This window comes from Dendropsophus ebraccatus, chromosome 11 (genome assembly GCF_027789765.1).
Source record: "Dendropsophus ebraccatus isolate aDenEbr1 chromosome 11, aDenEbr1.pat, whole genome shotgun sequence".
Taxonomy (NCBI): domain Eukaryota; kingdom Metazoa; phylum Chordata; class Amphibia; order Anura; family Hylidae; genus Dendropsophus; species Dendropsophus ebraccatus.
The window spans coordinates 7,514,520-7,533,045 of NC_091464.1; the positions used below are offsets into that span (position 1 = coordinate 7,514,520).

Here is an 18,526-nt window from a genome sequence, read left to right on the forward strand (position 1 = left end):
TGCGGAAAGCCACTATGTCAGACCTCTATATCACTTCCTCACTTACCCCTATATCACTGTTATCAGTTTTCATTTGTATATGCTGAATATTTAGTTTGTACTGAGTAGTTCAGGACATGGAGGCTGGAGACTGGCTGCATCCACTGCACACCCAGGAGAAGCTGCTTTATATATTTCTGTATTCACTCAGAAGTCGCCCCAGGATCATGTAGGACAGGGGTAGGGAACCTTGGCTCTGCAGCTTTTGCAAAACTACAACTCCAATCATGCCTGGAGAGCCAAAGCTTTAGATGTAGATGTAGTACATTAGGAAGAAGTGCTGCGTTGTATGGTTGAGGATTTGGCACCAGCAATTTATTTTTAATAAGTGGCCATTTATGAAGGAGTCGTGGCCTGGTAAAATATAGGAGTCGGAGCTGTGGCTGAGTTTCAACAGTGAATGGAGGGGCTGTTCAGGCCAGAGGCCTATGAGCTGCAGGGACAGGATCCTAAAGCAGGTGTAATAACATCATAACATCAATCTGGCCAATGAGGGGATTGTGCATCTGCGGCTCATAGGTCTGAAGTTTCTGCAGCCTATAAGAGTGAATGGGTAAGCAGGGATCTGACAGCAGAGAAATTAAAGTGGTTATCCAGTGCCACAAAAACATGGCTACTTTCTTCCAGAGACAGTACCACTTTTGTCTCCAGTTCAGGTGCGGTTTGCAGTTAAGCACCATTAACTTTGATGGAACTGAGTTATAAAACCCCAGCCAAACTGGAGACAAGAGTGGTGCTGTCTCTGGAAGAAATGTTTTTGTGGTGCTGGATTATCCCTTTAAGCCACACGTTAGTATAAAGCAAGAATAGGTGTCTCCTTAATGCACTCTCTTGTAGAAATGTATTTAGGTTCCATAGAATGCTTTTGAGACTCTTGGGATGACATGTGTGATACTAGAAATAATAAAGTAAATTTTTTTCCTCCTTTTTAAGTGCTATTATTGAATAAACTTCTTTTGCTCTCTTACATAGATTGCTCAGTCGGATCCTCTTGTGAGACATGGATCGATGTAAACACGTTGGGCGTCTACGCTTGGCACAGAACCACTCCATCCTAAATCCACAGAAATGGCACTGTGTGGACTGTGATACAAGAGAATCGGTGTGGGCATGTCTGAAGTGTTCACATGTGGCTTGTGGGCGTTATATTGAAGAACATGCCTTGCGCCACTTTCAGGAAAGCAGACACCCCTTGGTTATGGAGGTGCATGAGCTATATGTCTTCTGCTACTTGTGCCAGGACTATGTGTTAAATGATAACCCGGAGGGGGACTTAAAGCTACTGAGAAGTGCACTTTCTGCTGTAAGGAGTCAAAAGCAGGAAGCATCAAGTCGAAGAAGCTTAAGATCACAAACCACAGCAAGTGAAGGGTCTGGTTGCCATAGGTCATCACAGGGACAGCCAATGATGCTTACAGCCTTACGTCATAGACGCCAAACTTTGCTGGCAAAAGCACTGCGACTTTGGTTTGAAAAATCTTCTAGGGGACAGCTGAAAATGGAAGAAAGAAAACAACAAGCAGAACTCGAGAAGAAAAAAGAAGAAGCTAGGCTAAGAAGACAAGAAGTAAAACGGCGTCTTCTAGAAGAACTTGCAAACACTCCCCCCAGGAAAAGTGCCCGTCTACTGTCAAATACACACAGGGATAGCCTTATTCCTCGAAAATTCAGGGACATGACAACCAGCAGTTCAGCTTCAAGAAGGGAAGCTCAAAGACGCTTTAACCAGCTGTACTCCATCAAGCCTACTGTTACTCCAGGAGTGACAGGACTTCGCAACCTTGGAAATACCTGCTATATGAACTCTATACTGCAAGTGCTGAGCCACCTGCAGAAGTTCAGGGAATGCTTCCTCACCCTGGACCCCTGTGAGAAAGAAGAACTGTTGACAAATAAAGACACCAATGGCAAGCATTGCACGGGTAACATTGGTTCGGGGTACCCATCTGGGGGCCTTGGGTTAAATGGTGGGGGACCCTCAATCAAAAAAAGCCTGGAGCTAATTCAAGCCAAGGAACCTAGCACCAAACAACTGTCCCTTTGCCATGAATTGCACACCCTCTTCCGTGTAATGTGGTCAGGGAAGTGGGCGCTGGTTTCGCCCTTCGCCATGTTACATTCTGTGTGGAGTCTAATCCCAGCTTTCAGAGGGTATGACCAACAAGATGCCCAGGAGTTCTTGTGTGAGCTGCTGGACAAAGTGCAACAGGAACTGGAGTCTGAAGGCAACAAGCACAGGATCCTTATCCCCATCTCCCAGAGGAAGCTAACTAAGCAGGTGCTGAAGGTAGTAAACACAATATTTCATGGACAACTGCTCAGTCAGGTGAGGACCCAGATCAGAGGACTGTTGTGTTGCATAGCAAATAGGCCAAATCTTTCATTTACATTTACATCCTACAATGCACTTGTACACTGGACATGCTATCTGTATTGTTCAGTACAATGATAATTAAACCCAGTTTGTATAGTTATGTTTTAGATTTACAGAGGTGTGCGAGGGTTCATGTTTTGCGATGTGATCTCTGGCTTTTTGGTGTAGATGTGACTTTTTGATTTTTTTTTTTTTTTATGTAACCCCCACAAATCTGGCACTTGTTTGTCTTTCCATTTACGCTGCTCACCGTGCGGGATCAATAAAGTTATTCAATAATAGTTTGGACAATTCCACTTGTGGCATCAAAAAAGATTATATATTCTTTTTTTTTTTATTTGAAAATAATCCCCTCAGGAACTTATAAGAATCAAAGGGGAACTATTAGCAGGTTATGCAAATCTATGGCAGGCCGAGGAGGGAGCTATGTCTCTTACCTTGCTCCTCAGTGCTGTCCCGATGCAGTTAGTTTGCTCTATGGTCCGATAACACTTTTAGGACAACTTGGGGAACCTGTTAGGAGCAATGTCGGCCCCCCATAGCGCCAATCCAGCCTGCCCATGGCTGGCCTGCTTTGATTATAATTAGAGAGTGGCGGGCTGGCCAGGGGCAGATTGGTGTTATGGGGGTGGGCAGTGTTCCTAACTGTGCCCCAGTGCTCGAAAAAGTCCTACCAGACCATAGAGCAAACTACTAACTGCACCAGAACAGCGCAGAGGGGGAGACCTACCTTCCCCCTCAGTGTCTCATGTGCAGTAGGGACATATCAGCAGGTTAGATTTGTCTGACCTGCTGATAGTTCCCCTTTAATTCAATTTCTTTTAAAGATGATTGCAATGCTGTTCACGCGCCTAGCACAGCCTACCTATGGCAAGTTGTAATTGATGATTGAATTGAAGATTGTGATTGAAGATCACTGATGGCAGTCACAGAGGCTTAGTACAGGCCCCATTCCGTAGCAACAATTGTATTGCGACTGTGGGGCGACTGGTAATTGCCTCTGTCGGCTTTTGACTGAAGCATCTAAACTGTTACACAGACCGCAACAGAGATCGATTGTGGTGGCTGCTAAAAGCTCAGATTTAGAGCCTGCTTCATTCACCCTTAATAGCTTTATGATAATAAACCTTGTGGGTTGTTTAAAGTGTTAAAATCTGGGAATTTGTGGTTTAAAGGTGTTATCCAGGATCGGAAAAATTTGTGCGCAGTATTACAATTCCGCTTCATTCACTTCAATGAACTGCAAAATCCCACCCAAACTGGAGACGAGCTGCGCTGTTTCTGGAAAAAGCGGTCATGTATTTCTAATCTTGGATCACCCCTTTAAAGGGGTTATCTAGTGCTACAAAAACATGGCCACTTTCTTCCAGAGACAGCCCCACTCTTGTCTCCAGCTTGGGCGGGGTTTTGCTGCTCAGTTCCATTGATGTGAATGGAGCGGAATTGCAAACCGCTCCTGAACTGGAGACAAGAGTTGTGTTGTCTCTGAAAGAAAGTGGCCATGTTTTTGTAACACTGGATAACCCCTTTAAAACAAGACTTTGCTCCCATTGCGATCTATCTTGAGCTAGAGCAGGTGGAAGTGGGAGCTTCATACATTTGCATGGTTAGTGCGGTGCAGCTGTTTTCCTGGTAAAATGTTCCACAGACTTGGTCCTGCTTGTCTGCTTGTCAGGGAGCACCCCTTTTGTCTTTTTAAGGGGCTTTTACCTGGAACAGCCCTAAGAAGGGCATTTAGGGACTCCAGGATGTGGACATTTAGTGGATTCCAGCCCAAACATTCCACTCTCACACCAATAAAGTGTGTAACACTAGTATGTCAATGTATATGACAAAATTTATAAATGTCAACCTTGCCTGAGTACTTTTGTTATACCAGGCATCATACTTAAAGGAAAAGTTCTGCCTCAAGGTTTTTTTTCTAAATGGCAGGACACTGGGGAAAGACAGCAAACTTCGCTAACTTGCCTCTCCTTGTGCCCGTGATCCACCATGTGACTGGCCCCGGCAGTCCCGCGGGGGTTCCGAGATCTTCTGTGCTGGTGACGTCAAGACCCAGCTGATGGGCTGGCAGCTCAGTTAGTCACTGATTGGCTGAGCGGGCTGTCCATCAGCCAGATGGCCATTCTCCCCCGAGTTGTGATGTCCTTACGAAAATGTCTTGTGGCAGGGGTCCCGGGGACGGTCAGATGGCGGATCGCTAGCATGGGGAGAGGTAAGTTAGTGCCAGTTGTTGTTTTCACCCCATGCCCTTCCATTTAAAAAACTTAAAACAATTTGTAGGTAAATCAAATGGATGAAATTTCACACTTGTTTATGTTCTGTACAAGAAGAGCCTTAGGCCAGATTCACATATACGTGACATACTGTCCTGTAAGCCGACAATGTCATGGACTAAACTGTTCAGCTCTTACAGAACTCCCTGCATTTTAATGTATGGGTCAGTTCAGTAGTGGGAGGGCTTGACCTGTCTCTGTTCAATCCGTGTTGGTCCCCTTGCGGACCGTATGACAGTGCTTGAGCATGGACGCGGAAATCTGGCCCAATCCATAGTAAAATACACTGTAAAGGTGATGTTCACGCACAGCGTTTTGCTCAGTACTTTGCAACCAAAACCAGGAGTGGATTGAAAACACAGGCTATGTTCTGACACAGTTGAAATTTAGTGGATGGCCATCATTTAATGGCAAATAACAGTGGTTGTTTAAAAAAAACGGTAATTATTTGACAATAATTGGCGTCCAACTAAATTTCAACAGTGTGTGAGCATAGCCTTTCTGTGTTTTCAAACCACTCCTGGTTTTAGGTTGCAAAAATGCTGTGTGGGAACATAGCCTAAAAGTAAGGGTTGTGGCACTTTTGTATGGCTGTACTTTGCTTAAAGTGACTGCTATACACAGGTGTAAAGTTTAAATTTAGCCGTTTTCATACCTCATGATGCTTGTTCCAGTAAAAAGTGATCTTTTTGTCATCTGGGATTGGGAAACCTGGACAAGGCTTCAGGGGCGAAGTGCCACTTAGCCACGCCTCCTCCATGACGTCTTCATCACATAGGCCACACCCCCTCAGTGGCCATTGGTGTGGGCCAATCTAGTGAGGGTGGTGCCTGGACCTTTAGGCCGGCCCTTCCAATGGCTGCTGAGGGGGCGGGGCCTATGTGGTTATGACGTCACAGTGGGGGCTGGGGGGGTGGCTAAGTGGTGCTTTGGACGTGAAGCCCCTCCCAGGTATCCCAATCCCAGATGATAAAAGATGCTAAATTTAACCTTTACACCTGTGTAGAACAGTCGTAATGCAAAAAGAGGGGGACAGTGTCACTTTAAAGGCGTTTTCTGGCCAAAAGGTATGGATGGTCTGGTCTATTCTCGGGATAGGCCTCACATTGCTGATCGTCAGGGTGCTGGCACTGAGCAGGGAGTTGGCTCAATGGCTTGTCTGGTTGCTACAGCTGAGCTGAGCTTGTTTTTGCCTGGAAAATTCCATTAAAGGGAACATGTCATCAGTAGAGTTGAGCAAACTTCGAGCACACACTGGTTGGTCCGAACCCGAGCGTGCAGCATTTGATTAGCAGTGGCTGCTGAAGTTGGATGCAGCCCCGAGGAGTCCTGTGGTGTCCTCGACGTTTGCTCAACGCAAGTCATCGGATAATATAATCGTGGACTAAAAATAAAAAAAATTTAATGAAAAATGTATTGAAAATTTGGAAGGTATCTATGTTCTGTACCATTTTTTGATTTATGCTTTTTTTTTCCCCCATAGCTTTTTGTTTAATTTTTTTTTTCTGAGATGCGGCAAATGTCATTTTGTTTGTTTTTTTTTAGACTTTTTCTACGGCCCCACCGCCAACAGTGTGCCACCAGCAACCCCCCACCGCCAACAGTGTGCCACCAGCACACACCCACCGCCACCAGCACACACACCCCCACCGCCAACAGTGTGCCACGAGCACCCCTTCACCGCCAACAGTGTGCCACGAGCACCCCCCCCCCACCGCCAACAGTGTGCCACCAGCACACACCCCCACCGCCAACAGTGTGCCACCAGCACACACCCCCACCGCCAACAGTGTGCCACCAGCACACACCCCCACCGCCAACAGTGTGCCACCAGCACACACCCCCACCGCCAACAGTGTGCCACCAGCACACACCCCCACCGCCAACAGTGTGCCACCAGCACACACCCCCACCGCCAACAGTGTGCCACCAGCACACACCCCCACCGCCAACAGTGTGCCACCAGCACACACCCCCACCGCCAACAGTGTGCCACCAGCACACACCCCCACCGCCAACAGTGTGCCACCAGCACACACCCCCACCGCCAACAGTGTGCCACCAGCACACACCCCCACCGCCAAGTGTGCCACCAGCATACACCCCCCACCGCCAACAGTGTGCCACCAGTATACACCCCCCACTGCCAACAGTGTGCCACCAGCACACACACCCCCACCGCCAACAATGTGCCACCAGCACACACCCCCACCACCAACAGTGTGCCACCAGCACTGTTTAAGTGTTTTGTAGAGCATAAACAGCAGCACTCACTAGTAAATAAATCTTTTTATTTAGTGCAAGCTGTGGTCACATGCAGCATAAGAGCCACAGCCGTTCTGTAGCCTCTCGCCACCTCATCTGGCTCAGAGACTACTGAGAGGCCATGAAACAGCTGTTGCTCTTATGCTGCATGTGACCATGGCTTACACTGAATAAAAGAAAATTGCTTTACAGGTGAGTGCCGCTTTATTCATTCTCTGCAATAGTTATACTTGAATGGAAATTTTTATGTTCACACGAGCATCATAGGATTATATAGGCTGCACCACATTTATTTCTTGGTCATTGTTCACACCATCAGAATTTTGTAGTGCAAACTGCTATAAATTTCTTTTGTTTGTTGACTGTCTTATATGCCACTTTCGCAGCACCCCCCCCTATGCCGGGACAGAGCCCTACAGACCCCCCGATGCCGACTCATATACTTGCAGCTTTCGAGAAGTCCCGTAGCCCGTCCCGTCGCCGAGATATCCCTGTCTGAGGCCGCACATGCTCACCAAAGATGAGTCCGATGCCCATAGAGAGTGACTGGAGCTGTCATTCTCTATGGGCGTCGGACTCATCCCTGGTAAGTGCGCGCACGGCTTCCAACGGGGATATCTCAGCAGCGGGAGAGGCTCCGGGACTTTTTGGAAGCTGGAAGTATATGGGTCTGCACAGGGGGGTCGGCCAGGCTCTGTCCCGGCACGGGAAGGGGGGGGGGGGTCCCTTTTAACCCTTTGAGGACCAGGCCCAAAATGACCCAGTGGACCGCGCAAATTTTGATCTTAGTGCTTTCGTTTTTCCCTCCTCCCCTTCTAAGAGCTCTAGCACTCTCAGTTTTCTATCTACAGGCCATGTAAGTGCTTGTTTTTTACAGGAATAGTTGTACTTTGTAATGGCGTCATTCATTTTACCATAACATGTATGATGGAATTCCAAATATATTATTTATGAAGATATAAATAGGTGAAATTGTAAATAAGAATGCAATATGGTAACGTTTGGGGGGTTCCTGTGTCTACGTAATGCACTATATGGTAACAGCGACATGATACTATTATTCTATAGGTCAGTCCGAACACAACCATATGCAGGTTACACAGATTCTCTAATGTTATATATATTTTTTTTTATGAAATCCTTTTTTTTGGCAATTAAATATTAATAAAATGGGCCTATTGTGACGCTTATAACGGTTTTATTTTTTCACCTATGGGGCTGTATGGGGTGTCATTTTTTCCGCCATGATCTCTAGTTTTTATTAATACCATATTTGTGAAGATTGGACGTTTTGATCACTTTTTATAGATTTTTTTTTAATATATAATGTAACATAAAATCGGTAATCTGCGCACTTTTTTCCCTCTTTTCGTGTACGCCGTTTACCGGTCGCAATGACGCTTGTTATATTTTAATAGATCGGACAATTACGCACGCTATGGTATATTATATGTTTATCTATTTATTCATTTTTATATGTTTTATTTATATAATGGGAAAGGGGAGTGATTTAGACTTTTATTGGGGGAGGGGTTTCAGGGTAGTGTGTTAGTGTTTTGAACTTTTTTTTTTTTTTACACTTTTGAAGTCCCTTTGGGGGACTTTTACATACATTACTTTGATTTCCACACTGATCATTGCTATGCCATAGGCACAGCATTGATCAGTGTTATCGGCGATCTGCTCATTGAGCCTGCCTGTGCAGGCTCAGTGTAGCAGATCGCCGATCGGACCGCACGGAGGCAGGTAAGAGACCTCCGGCAGTCCGTTTCAACGATCGGGACCCCCGCAGTCACACTGCGGGGGTCCAGATCGGTAAGTGACAGGGGACTCCCCCTGTCACTTACACTTAAACGCCGCGGTCGCGCCGCGATCGCGGCGTTTAAGGGGTTAATGACACGCGGCGATCGCTGCAGCGTGTCATTACCGGTGAGGTCCCGGCTGCTCACTGCAGCCGGCCCCCACCTGCTATGAAGCACGCTTCATAGCGGGAATAACACCCATGACGTAAGGTTACGTCATGGGTCGTCTGGGGACAGACTTCCATGACGTAACCCTACGTCCAGGGTCGTCTAGGGGTTAAATAGTTAAAAAGGTTGTGCACCAGAATTTCTTTTCTTTTAAATCAACTGGTGCCAAAGATTTGTAATTAACTTCTATTAACCCCTTAAGGACCGGGCTAATTTTCGGTTTGGGTTTTCATTTTTTGTGCTTAATAGGCCCTAGCACTTGCATTTTTACACCTACAGACCCACATGAGCCCTTATTTTTTGTGTCACTAATTGTACTTTGCAATGACAGGCTGAATTGTTCCATAAAATATGCTGTGAAACCAGAAAAAAATTATATGCGCAGTGAAATTGAAAAAAAACCCCACAATTCTTTTTCTTTGGGGGGGGGGGGGGGCAAATCTTCATTTTTACGCCGTGTGTCCTATGGAAAAACTTGTTATATATGTTCCTCAAGTCGTTACGATTACAAGGATATGTAACGTGTAACTTTTATATTATCTGATGGCCTGTAAAAAATTCAAACCATTGTTACCGAATATATGTTCCTTTAAAATCGCTCCATTCCCATGCTTATAGCGTTTTTATCCTTTGGTCTATGGGGCTGTGTCAGGTGTCAGTTTTTGCGCCATGATGTGTTCTTTCTATCGGTACCTTGATTGCTCATATGCGACTTTTTGATCACTTTTTATTACAATTTTTCTGGATTTGATGCAACCAAAAATGCGCAATTTTGCACTTTGGGATTTTTTTGCGCTTACACTGTTTACCGTGCGAGATCAGGAATGTTATAACTTAATAGTTGGGGCGATTACGCACGCGGTGATACAAAACATGTTTGTTTATTGATTTTTTTTTTTAAAAAAATTTTTATTTGTAAAATGGGAAAAGGGCGGTGATTCATACTTTTATTAGGGGAGGGGATTTTTTTTATTAATAAAAACACTTTTTTCTATTTTCACATACAGTAGTTAGAAGCCCCCTGGGGGGGACTTCTATATACACAGCACTGATCTCCCATTGAGATCAATGCTGTGTATATAATAGAGCAATGATCCATCAGATCATGGTTCTATTATAATGGTATGCTGCAGACCTAAATCTAAATAGATTGCCGAGACTGGATCAGCGTCGGAGCGACGCGGAGGGGAGATCCCCCACTAGACACCAGGGAGAGGGGCCACATACACTCTTCAAATGCAGCTGTCCTCTTTGACAGCTGCATTTAAATAGTTAATTAGCCGGCCGCGACGATCGGCCCGCGCCGGCTAATACCCGTGGTCCCTGGCTGCACATAGCAACCGGGGACCACGGGCTGCAGAGGGGGCTCATGCTGGGAGCCCTCTCTGTTTACCCTTTACGGCTGCATGACGGGTATACCCGTCATGTGTCGTTAAGAGGTTAAAAACTCCAGTCTTCCAGTACTTATCAGCTGCTGTATGTCCTGCAGGAGGTGGTGTATTATTTCTAGTCTGACACAGTGCTCCCTGCTGCCACCTCTGTCCATGTCAGGAACTGTCCAGAGCAGTAAGAAATCCCCATAGAAAACCTCTCCTGTTCTCCTGAGATTTTTTAATAGAAGAAAATTACAAATTTCTGACACCAGTTCATTTGAAAGAAAAAAAAATTGGTTCACAGCACCCTTAATAGCCCTTCAGCGGAGATCACCCCAAGCCAGCTATTAATGGCGGCTGCTGGCTGCTGAAAGCATTTACTGGGTATGAAGCAGGACTGGCTCCTGAGCCCACTCCATACACCCCTAAAGACTCCATGATGTACCAGTATGTCATGGTGGTTTAAGGGGTTTAACATTAAAGCCCCCATTTAAAGACTGTAAAGTGACCAAAGGTTTATACATTTCTAAATAGGAAGAAGTAGCCGTATCGGGCTTTAGGACCATGTGGGGTCCCGGCTTGAATAGGGCGCAGATGTTCAGTAAACCACAGATTGGAGCGGTTATCTCATGAAGAGAGTATTTATTAAAAGTCACGACGCGTTTCGGCCGCCAAGTATGGGGTGGCCTTTTTCAAGTTGTACAAGACATACTGGGGAACAGGGGTTTAAATAGTGTGGACCATTGTATAAACAAAGCATCACTTCCGGAGCAACAGTCATTGCTTCCTGTTGCTCCGGAAGTGATGCTTTGTTTATACAATGGTCCACACTATTTAAACCCCTGTTCCCCAGTATGTCTTGTACAACTTGAAAAAGGCCACCCCATACTTGGCGGCCGAAACGCGTCGTGACTTTTAATAAATACTCTCTTCATGAGATAACCGCTCCAATCTGTGGTTTACTGAACATCTGCGCCCTATTCAAGCCGGGACCCCACATGGTCCTAAAGCCCGATACGGCTACTTCTTCCTCTGACTGTACGACTTCCTTGGACGTACCCCGGCAGGAGCTGCGGTGTTCTACCCCACATGCCTAACATAGAGTTGTGCCTATAATTCAGCACAACTCTACCAGGTGAGTGCAACACTTCCCTTCCCTGTGTTTGCCACTCTAGCTATCTTTTATTGCACCAGGAGGCGCCCCCACCTCTTCCCCTCTTCTCCCTTCTCTACATTTCTAAATAGTTACAGGTTAGTCTGGTTTTGCCCTTACTTTTAATCTTTCAATAAGAGTTTATATAAACTAAATTTCACTAAACCTCAACACAGATAGGGTTACAGCAAAAGTAGACACCAGTAGGTAAGAGCCAATAGCTGCAGCTCCCTGAGGAGCCAGAGGCCTTCTATGTATGTGCCTCTTTACTACATATTAAGTATTGCCATTAAAGAGGAGCAAATATATAGTAATAACCAAAACGCTTTGTCAGCTCGGTGGTCGACTCATCGGCCGCTGCCTGTTAACTTAGTGCTGCTTCTCCTTGGGTGCTGGGAAAGGCTGGATCCAGTCCTGGGAAACTTCTCCCAGTTTCCCAGGACTGGATCCAGCTTTTCCCGGCACTTGCCAACTGCTGAGCTGACGAAGCATTTTGCTTAGTTATTACTGTAGATTCATCTCTAATTGCCTTGTCCACAACGACCCAAACTATAAAATAAAAAAAAAAAATGTGAATGCTGTAAAAGGAAAAGCCATGTTGCAATTGCTGTATTTTGCTCCACCACCCAAAAAGTGTGTGTGTGTATATGTATGTATATATATAATATATAATGTGTATATAATATATAATTTTTTATTTTTTTTTAAGTTTTCATTGCCTAAAACTTAATTGTAAACATTTTAGTATTGCTATAATTGTACTGACCCCGAGAATTAAAAAAATAAATTGTTTTTTGAATGGGGGGGGGGGGGGGAAGTTTGGTCACTAAAGGGGTTAATATTGAGGAGTATCAATAATGTTGACGACAACTGTACTTTTATCTATTTGCAGGTTACATGCTTGACTTGTAGTTACAAGTCTGACACAGTGGAACCTTTCTGGGACTTGTCTCTAGAATTCCCAGAGCGTTATCATTGTCTGGAAAAGGGGATTACTCCAGTCACTACTACTGAGTGCACACTTACGGAAATGCTGGCCAAGTTTACAGAGACTGAGGCGCTGGAAGGCAGAATCTACGCTTGTGACCAGTGTAACAGTAAGTGGCATATAGTGCTTTGCCGTAACATGATAAATCAGTGGCTATTGTCTCTAGTGTAGAACTAGTGTGTTTGTGTGTGTGTGTCCCTCTCCAATACCCCTATACAAGGGACACCTAGTACGACCACATTATGACCACTATCGTACAGCTGGGCGTACACCATTTGGTTACCAGAGGCTGATGAAGTTTAATGTAGCCTTAAGGAGACTTGGAAATCATGGATCATGGCCTGCATCCAGCTGCTTCACCAGTAACCTAATCTCACACACCCGGGTTGACCACTTAAAGTTACTGCACCAATATGGCCTGTGCAGAGGGTAGTCTGTTTATGATATTCTATGTATTACTTGACTGCACTATTGATTGGTGTATGGTATCAACCCTGGAACTGTGTACGGTGAACATGGTGTGATGGTTGTGACTATACACAACCAGGCCAGGTGAGCCTTGATTCATTTGATAAGTGTTTAACATATATTCTTGTCACTCAACGAGTTTCTGCCTTCTTGTTTTCTATCCTACCAGTAGTAAGCTAGCATTGGTAGATTCCACATGTGAATGCAGAAAATGAACTTTCAATGAGATGTTGCACTTAACCTTCTTGAAGCTTATAAAGTGATTATCAACCCATTAGGCCCCAGTTGTCATCCTGTTTAAAAAAAAAAACAAAAAACGGCGGCTTTGAAAGACTGAACATTTTGTGCCAGGTGACAGCAGATGCCATCCTTGAAGCTTGAAGCTTTGAAGCCAGTAACTCTGCATTTGCTTTTGACAAACGTAAGTCCTGAACTAAGGGCCCTATTGCACGGAGCGATAATCAGCTGAATTAGGCCAGTTATCGATCCGTGTAATGAAGACAATGATCAGCCATGACCACGATCATCGGGTGATAGTTTCTTTAGGTCCCACACCAAAACATGAGATGTGAATGTGTCAATTCTTTGGGCGGATGGCGGAAAGAGCTTTAGAATATCATTGAGTCTACGGGACAGGCAGGACTTCAAGTGGAGCCCTTCACACAGCCTCCACTTGAAATTTCAGCATGTGCCTGTAGTGGTAACATACCCAACGACAGAAGTTAGTCAGTCACATAATCCTTCTGTTTCTGCCAAATTCTTCAGGCAGCAGACAGTAATGAATTGGAAGAACCTCTCATGCAACCTCTAATATTTACTGCACATCTTTCACAACGATTGTCTTGACCACCAATCTTGCATCCAAAGTACAGCTTGTTGGCTTTAATGATGAGGGCTGTCATGGTGAGTCTTTGAGGCTTAAAGTGAATGTACCAGGAGGTACATTGTGTTAAGATCTTTACATTAATAGACCAGAAGGGATGCCGATGCCATGGTCCTTATTTTTGAACTGTGGCCCGGTACCCGTGCATGCCGCCAGTCTATTCCGGGTCACCAGCCCTAGAAAATGAACTTTATCCCCCAAAACACATTTCAACATCATTGCAGCCCTGCCCTAAAAGGACCAGCTAACATCGTTTCAGTGATTGCTCCATTAACACAGGTGTGGGTGTTGATGAGGACAGGGCTGGAGATCAATCTGTTATGACTAAGTAAGAATGACACTACTAGACACTGGTAGGAGGCTGGTGCTTGGCATCATTGTTTCTCTTCTGTTAACCATGGTTATCTCTAAAGAAAAACGTGCAGTCGTCATTGCACTGCACAAAAATGGCCTAACAGGGAAGAGTATCACAGCTCGAGAGATTGCATCTCAGTCAACAATCTATCGCATCATCAAGAACTTTGAAGAGAGAGGTTCCATTGTTGCCAAAAAGGCTCCAGGGCGCCCAAGAAAGACCAGCAAACGCCAGGACCGTCTCTTAAAAGTGTTTCAGCTGTGGGATCGGCAGGGCTTTGGAGTCGGAGCTAGTTTTGGCTGGAATCTGAGTCTGAGTTGGAGTCGGGAAAAAAATGTACCAGCTTTAAAAAAAAATCTTTAAAAAAAGTAGAATTGAATTTTGATATGCATTTTACAAATTTTGCTCATGAGTATATATTATGAGCAACATTCTAGTAGGACACTGGCCCTATTACATGAGGGTGGTCATGGAAAAGTTGTTGGTCACTATTTGGCAGCCTGTTTCTGAGCTGGAAGAGTCCATTGTGTTGGGGGAGATCTGTGCTGTTCTCTTCCTGGATGCTGGATGACTGTATATGAGCAGCAGTGTAATATGAAGATATCCTGTGTAATATAGAGGAGGAGGAGAAGACATAAGTAGTGTAGCAGTAACCTCTCTCCTAAATGTTGTGTTTTCTCTCTGGGAGAAGATTGTGTGGTTTTTCTTCAGTGTTCTATGGCCATGTGTGTGCGCGCGCTATGGCTGCAGTAGGGTGTGTGTGTGTGTGTGTGCTATGCTTGCAGTAGGTTGTGTGTGTGTGTGTGTGAGTGTGTTCTATTGCATGCCCTCACAGTGACCCCTCTCTCTATATCACTCTGTGTGACCCCTCTCTATATCACTCTGTGTGACCCCTCTCTATATCACTCTGTGTGACCCCTCTCTATATCACTCTGTGTGACCCCTCTCTATAGCACTGTGTGACTCCTCTCTATATCACTATGTGTGACCCTTCTCTATATCACTGTGTGTGACCCTTCTCTATATCACTGTGTGTGACCCTTCTCTATATCACTGTGTGTGACCCCTCTCTATATCACTCTGTGTGACCCCTCTCTATATCACTCTGTGTGACCCCTCTCTATATCACTCTGTGTGACCCCTCTCTATATCACTCTGTGTGACCCCTCTCTATATCACTCTGTGTGACCCCTCTCTATATCACTCTGTGTGACCCCTCTCTATATCACTCTGTGTGACCCCTCTCTATATCACTCTGTGTGACCCCTCTCTATATCACTCTGTGTGACCCCTCTCTATATCACTCTGTGTGACCCCTCTCTATATCACTCTGTGTGACCCCTCTCTATATCACTCTGTGTGACCCCTCTCTATATCACTCTGTGTGACCCCTCTCTATATCACTCTGTGTGACCCCTCTCTATATCACTCTGTGTGACCCCTCTCTATATCACTCTGTGTGACCCCTCTCTATATCACTCTGTGTGACCCCTCTCTAGATCACTCTGTGTGACCCCTCTCTAGATCACTCTGTGTGACCCCTCTCTAGATCACTCTGTGTGACCCCTCTCTAGATCACTCTGTGTGACCCCTCTCTATATCACTCTGTGTGACCCCTCTCTAGATCACTCTGTGTGACCCCTCTCTAGATCACTCTGTGTGACCCCTCTCTAGATCACTATGTGTGACCCCTCTCTTTATCACTATGGCTGACCTCTATATTACAGGTATCTGGCATTGTTAGCAGTGTTTCTTTAAGTATGGTGAATATTTAGTTAGAAACATAGAAGACTGTCAGCAGGAAAAGACCACCTGCTCCATCTAGTCTAGTTGTGAGTAGTTCAGGACATGGAGTCTGAAGACTGGCTGCATCCACTGCACACACAGGAGAATCTGCTTTATATACAGTATTCCTTTATTTACTCAGAAGTCGACCCATGATCATGTAGGACATTAGGGAGAAGCTGCTGAGCCAGTGTGATAAATAACTCCCCTGTAGAGATGAGTGAACCTGGAGCATGCTCGAGTCGATCCGAACCCGAACTTACGGCATTTGATTAGGGAGCGGTGGCTGCTGAACTTGGATAAAGCCCTAAGGCTATGTGGAAATCATGGATATAGTCATTGGCTGTATCCATGTTTTCCAGACAACCTTAGAGCTTTATCCAAGTTCAGCAGCCCCCGCTAATCAAATACCGAACGTTAGGGTTCGGATCGACCCGAACCCGGTTCGCTCATCTCTACTCCCCTGGTATATAACAGGCCATTTATGCAGGAGTCAGTCGGTCCTGATAAAATTCAGGAGTCTGAGTTGGAGCTGCGGCTTACCGACTCCACAGCCTTGGGGATCGGGCTACCAGCAGTGCAGAGCTTGCTCAGGAATGGCAGCAGGCAGGTGTGAGTGCATCTGCACGCACTGTGAGGCGGAGACTCTTGGAGCAAGGCCTGGTCTCAAGGAGGGCAGCAAAGAAGCCACTTCTCTCCAGAAAAAAACATCAGGGACAGACTGATATTCTGCAAAAGGTACAAAGAGTGGACTGCTGAGGACTGGGGTAAAGTCATTTTCTCTGATGAATCCCCTTTCCGATTGTTTGGGACATCTGGAAAACAGCTTATTCGGAGAAGATGAGGTGAGCGCTACCACCAGTCTTGTCTCATGCCAACTGTAAAGCATCCTGAAACCATTGATGTGTGGGGTTGCTTCTCAGCCAAGCGAATCGTCTCTCTTTTGACAGTCTTACCTAAAAACACAGCCATGAATAAAGAATGGTACCAGAATGTCCTCCAAGAGCAACTGCTCCCAACTGTCCAATAGCAGTTTGGCGCTCAACAATGCCTTTTCCAGCATGATGGAGCACCTTGCCATAAAGCAAAGGTGATAACTAAATGGCTCAGGGAACAAAACATAGAGATTTTGGGTCCATGGCCTGGAAACTCCCCAGATCTTAATCCCATTGAGAACTTGTGGTCAATCATCAAAAGACGGGTGGAAAAAAAACAAACAAAACCAACAAATTCTGACAAAATGCAAGTTCAAGAATGGACTGCTATCAGTCAGGATTTGGTCCAGAAGTTGATTGAGAGCAGCCAGGGAGAATTGCAGAGGTCCTGAAGAAGAAGGCGAAACACTGCAAATATTGACTTGCTGCATTAACTCATTCTAGCTGTCAATATAAACTTTTGTTACTCATAATATGATTGTAATTTTATTTCTGTATGTGGTAAAAAAACATCTGACAAATACACATAAAAACCAGAGGGCAGCAGATCATGTAAAAATATAATATTTGTGTCATTCTCAAAAGTTTTGGCCATGACTGTACTCTCCGCAAATGTAAGAAGGTGGAATTGCAACTGTTCCAACACATTTTAGCTATATCAGATCATACTTTTGTTGTAGGTACCAGCACTACACAGGCTCTGCAGACTATAAGGATTACATGTAATCACTCACCACACCCTCCTCACTGCTATACACACTGATCTGATCATATTAGTTTTTTCTCCCACACTGTGGGACTTGGCTTACCTCGCTGTGTCTCCGTATATGTAGTCCCGTACACTGCTTTGGTCTCTTGACAATCTTCTTTGCTGATGTTCTGGTATAGGTAGCATTGAACAGAAATGCGGCCTGCACCTGAAGACCCTTCGATCTCTGTTCATATGTCCTTATGCAGCTGTTTGTCTTAAAGTTTAACCATCATCTGTAAAAACTTGTCATAGAAACATGTCAGAAGTCTGTATTGGTCTGGTCCAGATGCTAAAACCCATGCCGATTGCTAGAATGAAGGTACAGAAGCGCTCGGCAGCACAGGCTCTGCCCCTTCATCTCCACTATACGGAGATGGATTCCATAGACTTCTAATACAATATAATTATAAGGGGAGCCTATGGAGCTTTCAGCTGGAAGTTCCATAGGCTCCATTGTAATTAAGTAGATTGCAGTTATAGCCGAGATTAAGGGGCTAAGCGCTTCTGCCCCTTCATTCTAGTGATTGTCAGGGGTCTCAGCACCGCGCCCCCCACAATATGTACTTCCAATATGTTGCTATGATAAGTCAGAAGTAGACGGTCCGACATTTCCCTGTAAGCGAGCGCCAATCTGCTAGAACTGCCTGTATACGGCTTGATTATCATGCATAACGGCTGTGTATATATTTTGTTAGCGATGTCTGTGCTTGCCTATTCCTGCAGCCTTTCCTCGCTCTCTGTTGATGCTTCTAGCCTCATCTCTTTAGTGACAGGATGATCAGCCAATCACTGGGCGAGAAGGGACAACACGGCCAGTAATTGGCTGGGTGGCCTGTCACTAAAGAGGCCAGAAGCATCAATGGTGAGCAGGGAAAGGCTGCAGGAATCGGTGAGTATAGTCTTTATTATTT

At 45.3% G+C, this 18,526-nt stretch overlaps 1 protein-coding gene across 3 annotated transcripts in view; it reads left to right on the top strand.

Moving 5' to 3' along the window:
- The window catches only part of USP49 (ubiquitin specific peptidase 49), an 86,798-nt gene that overhangs the window by 34,735 nt on the left and 33,537 nt on the right, over nucleotides 1-18,526 (top strand). For all 3 annotated transcript variants that reach the window (XR_011358914.1, XM_069946003.1, XM_069946001.1), the window contains exons 3-4: nucleotides 1,012-2,365; nucleotides 12,343-12,547. Coding sequence is in view for 2 of the 3 variants with exons in the window: in XM_069946003.1 (XP_069802104.1) it covers nucleotides 1,040-2,365; nucleotides 12,343-12,547 (1,531 nt within the window). In the remaining variant the exon portion in view is untranslated. The remainder of the gene's footprint in view (nucleotides 1-1,011; nucleotides 2,366-12,342; nucleotides 12,548-18,526) is intronic.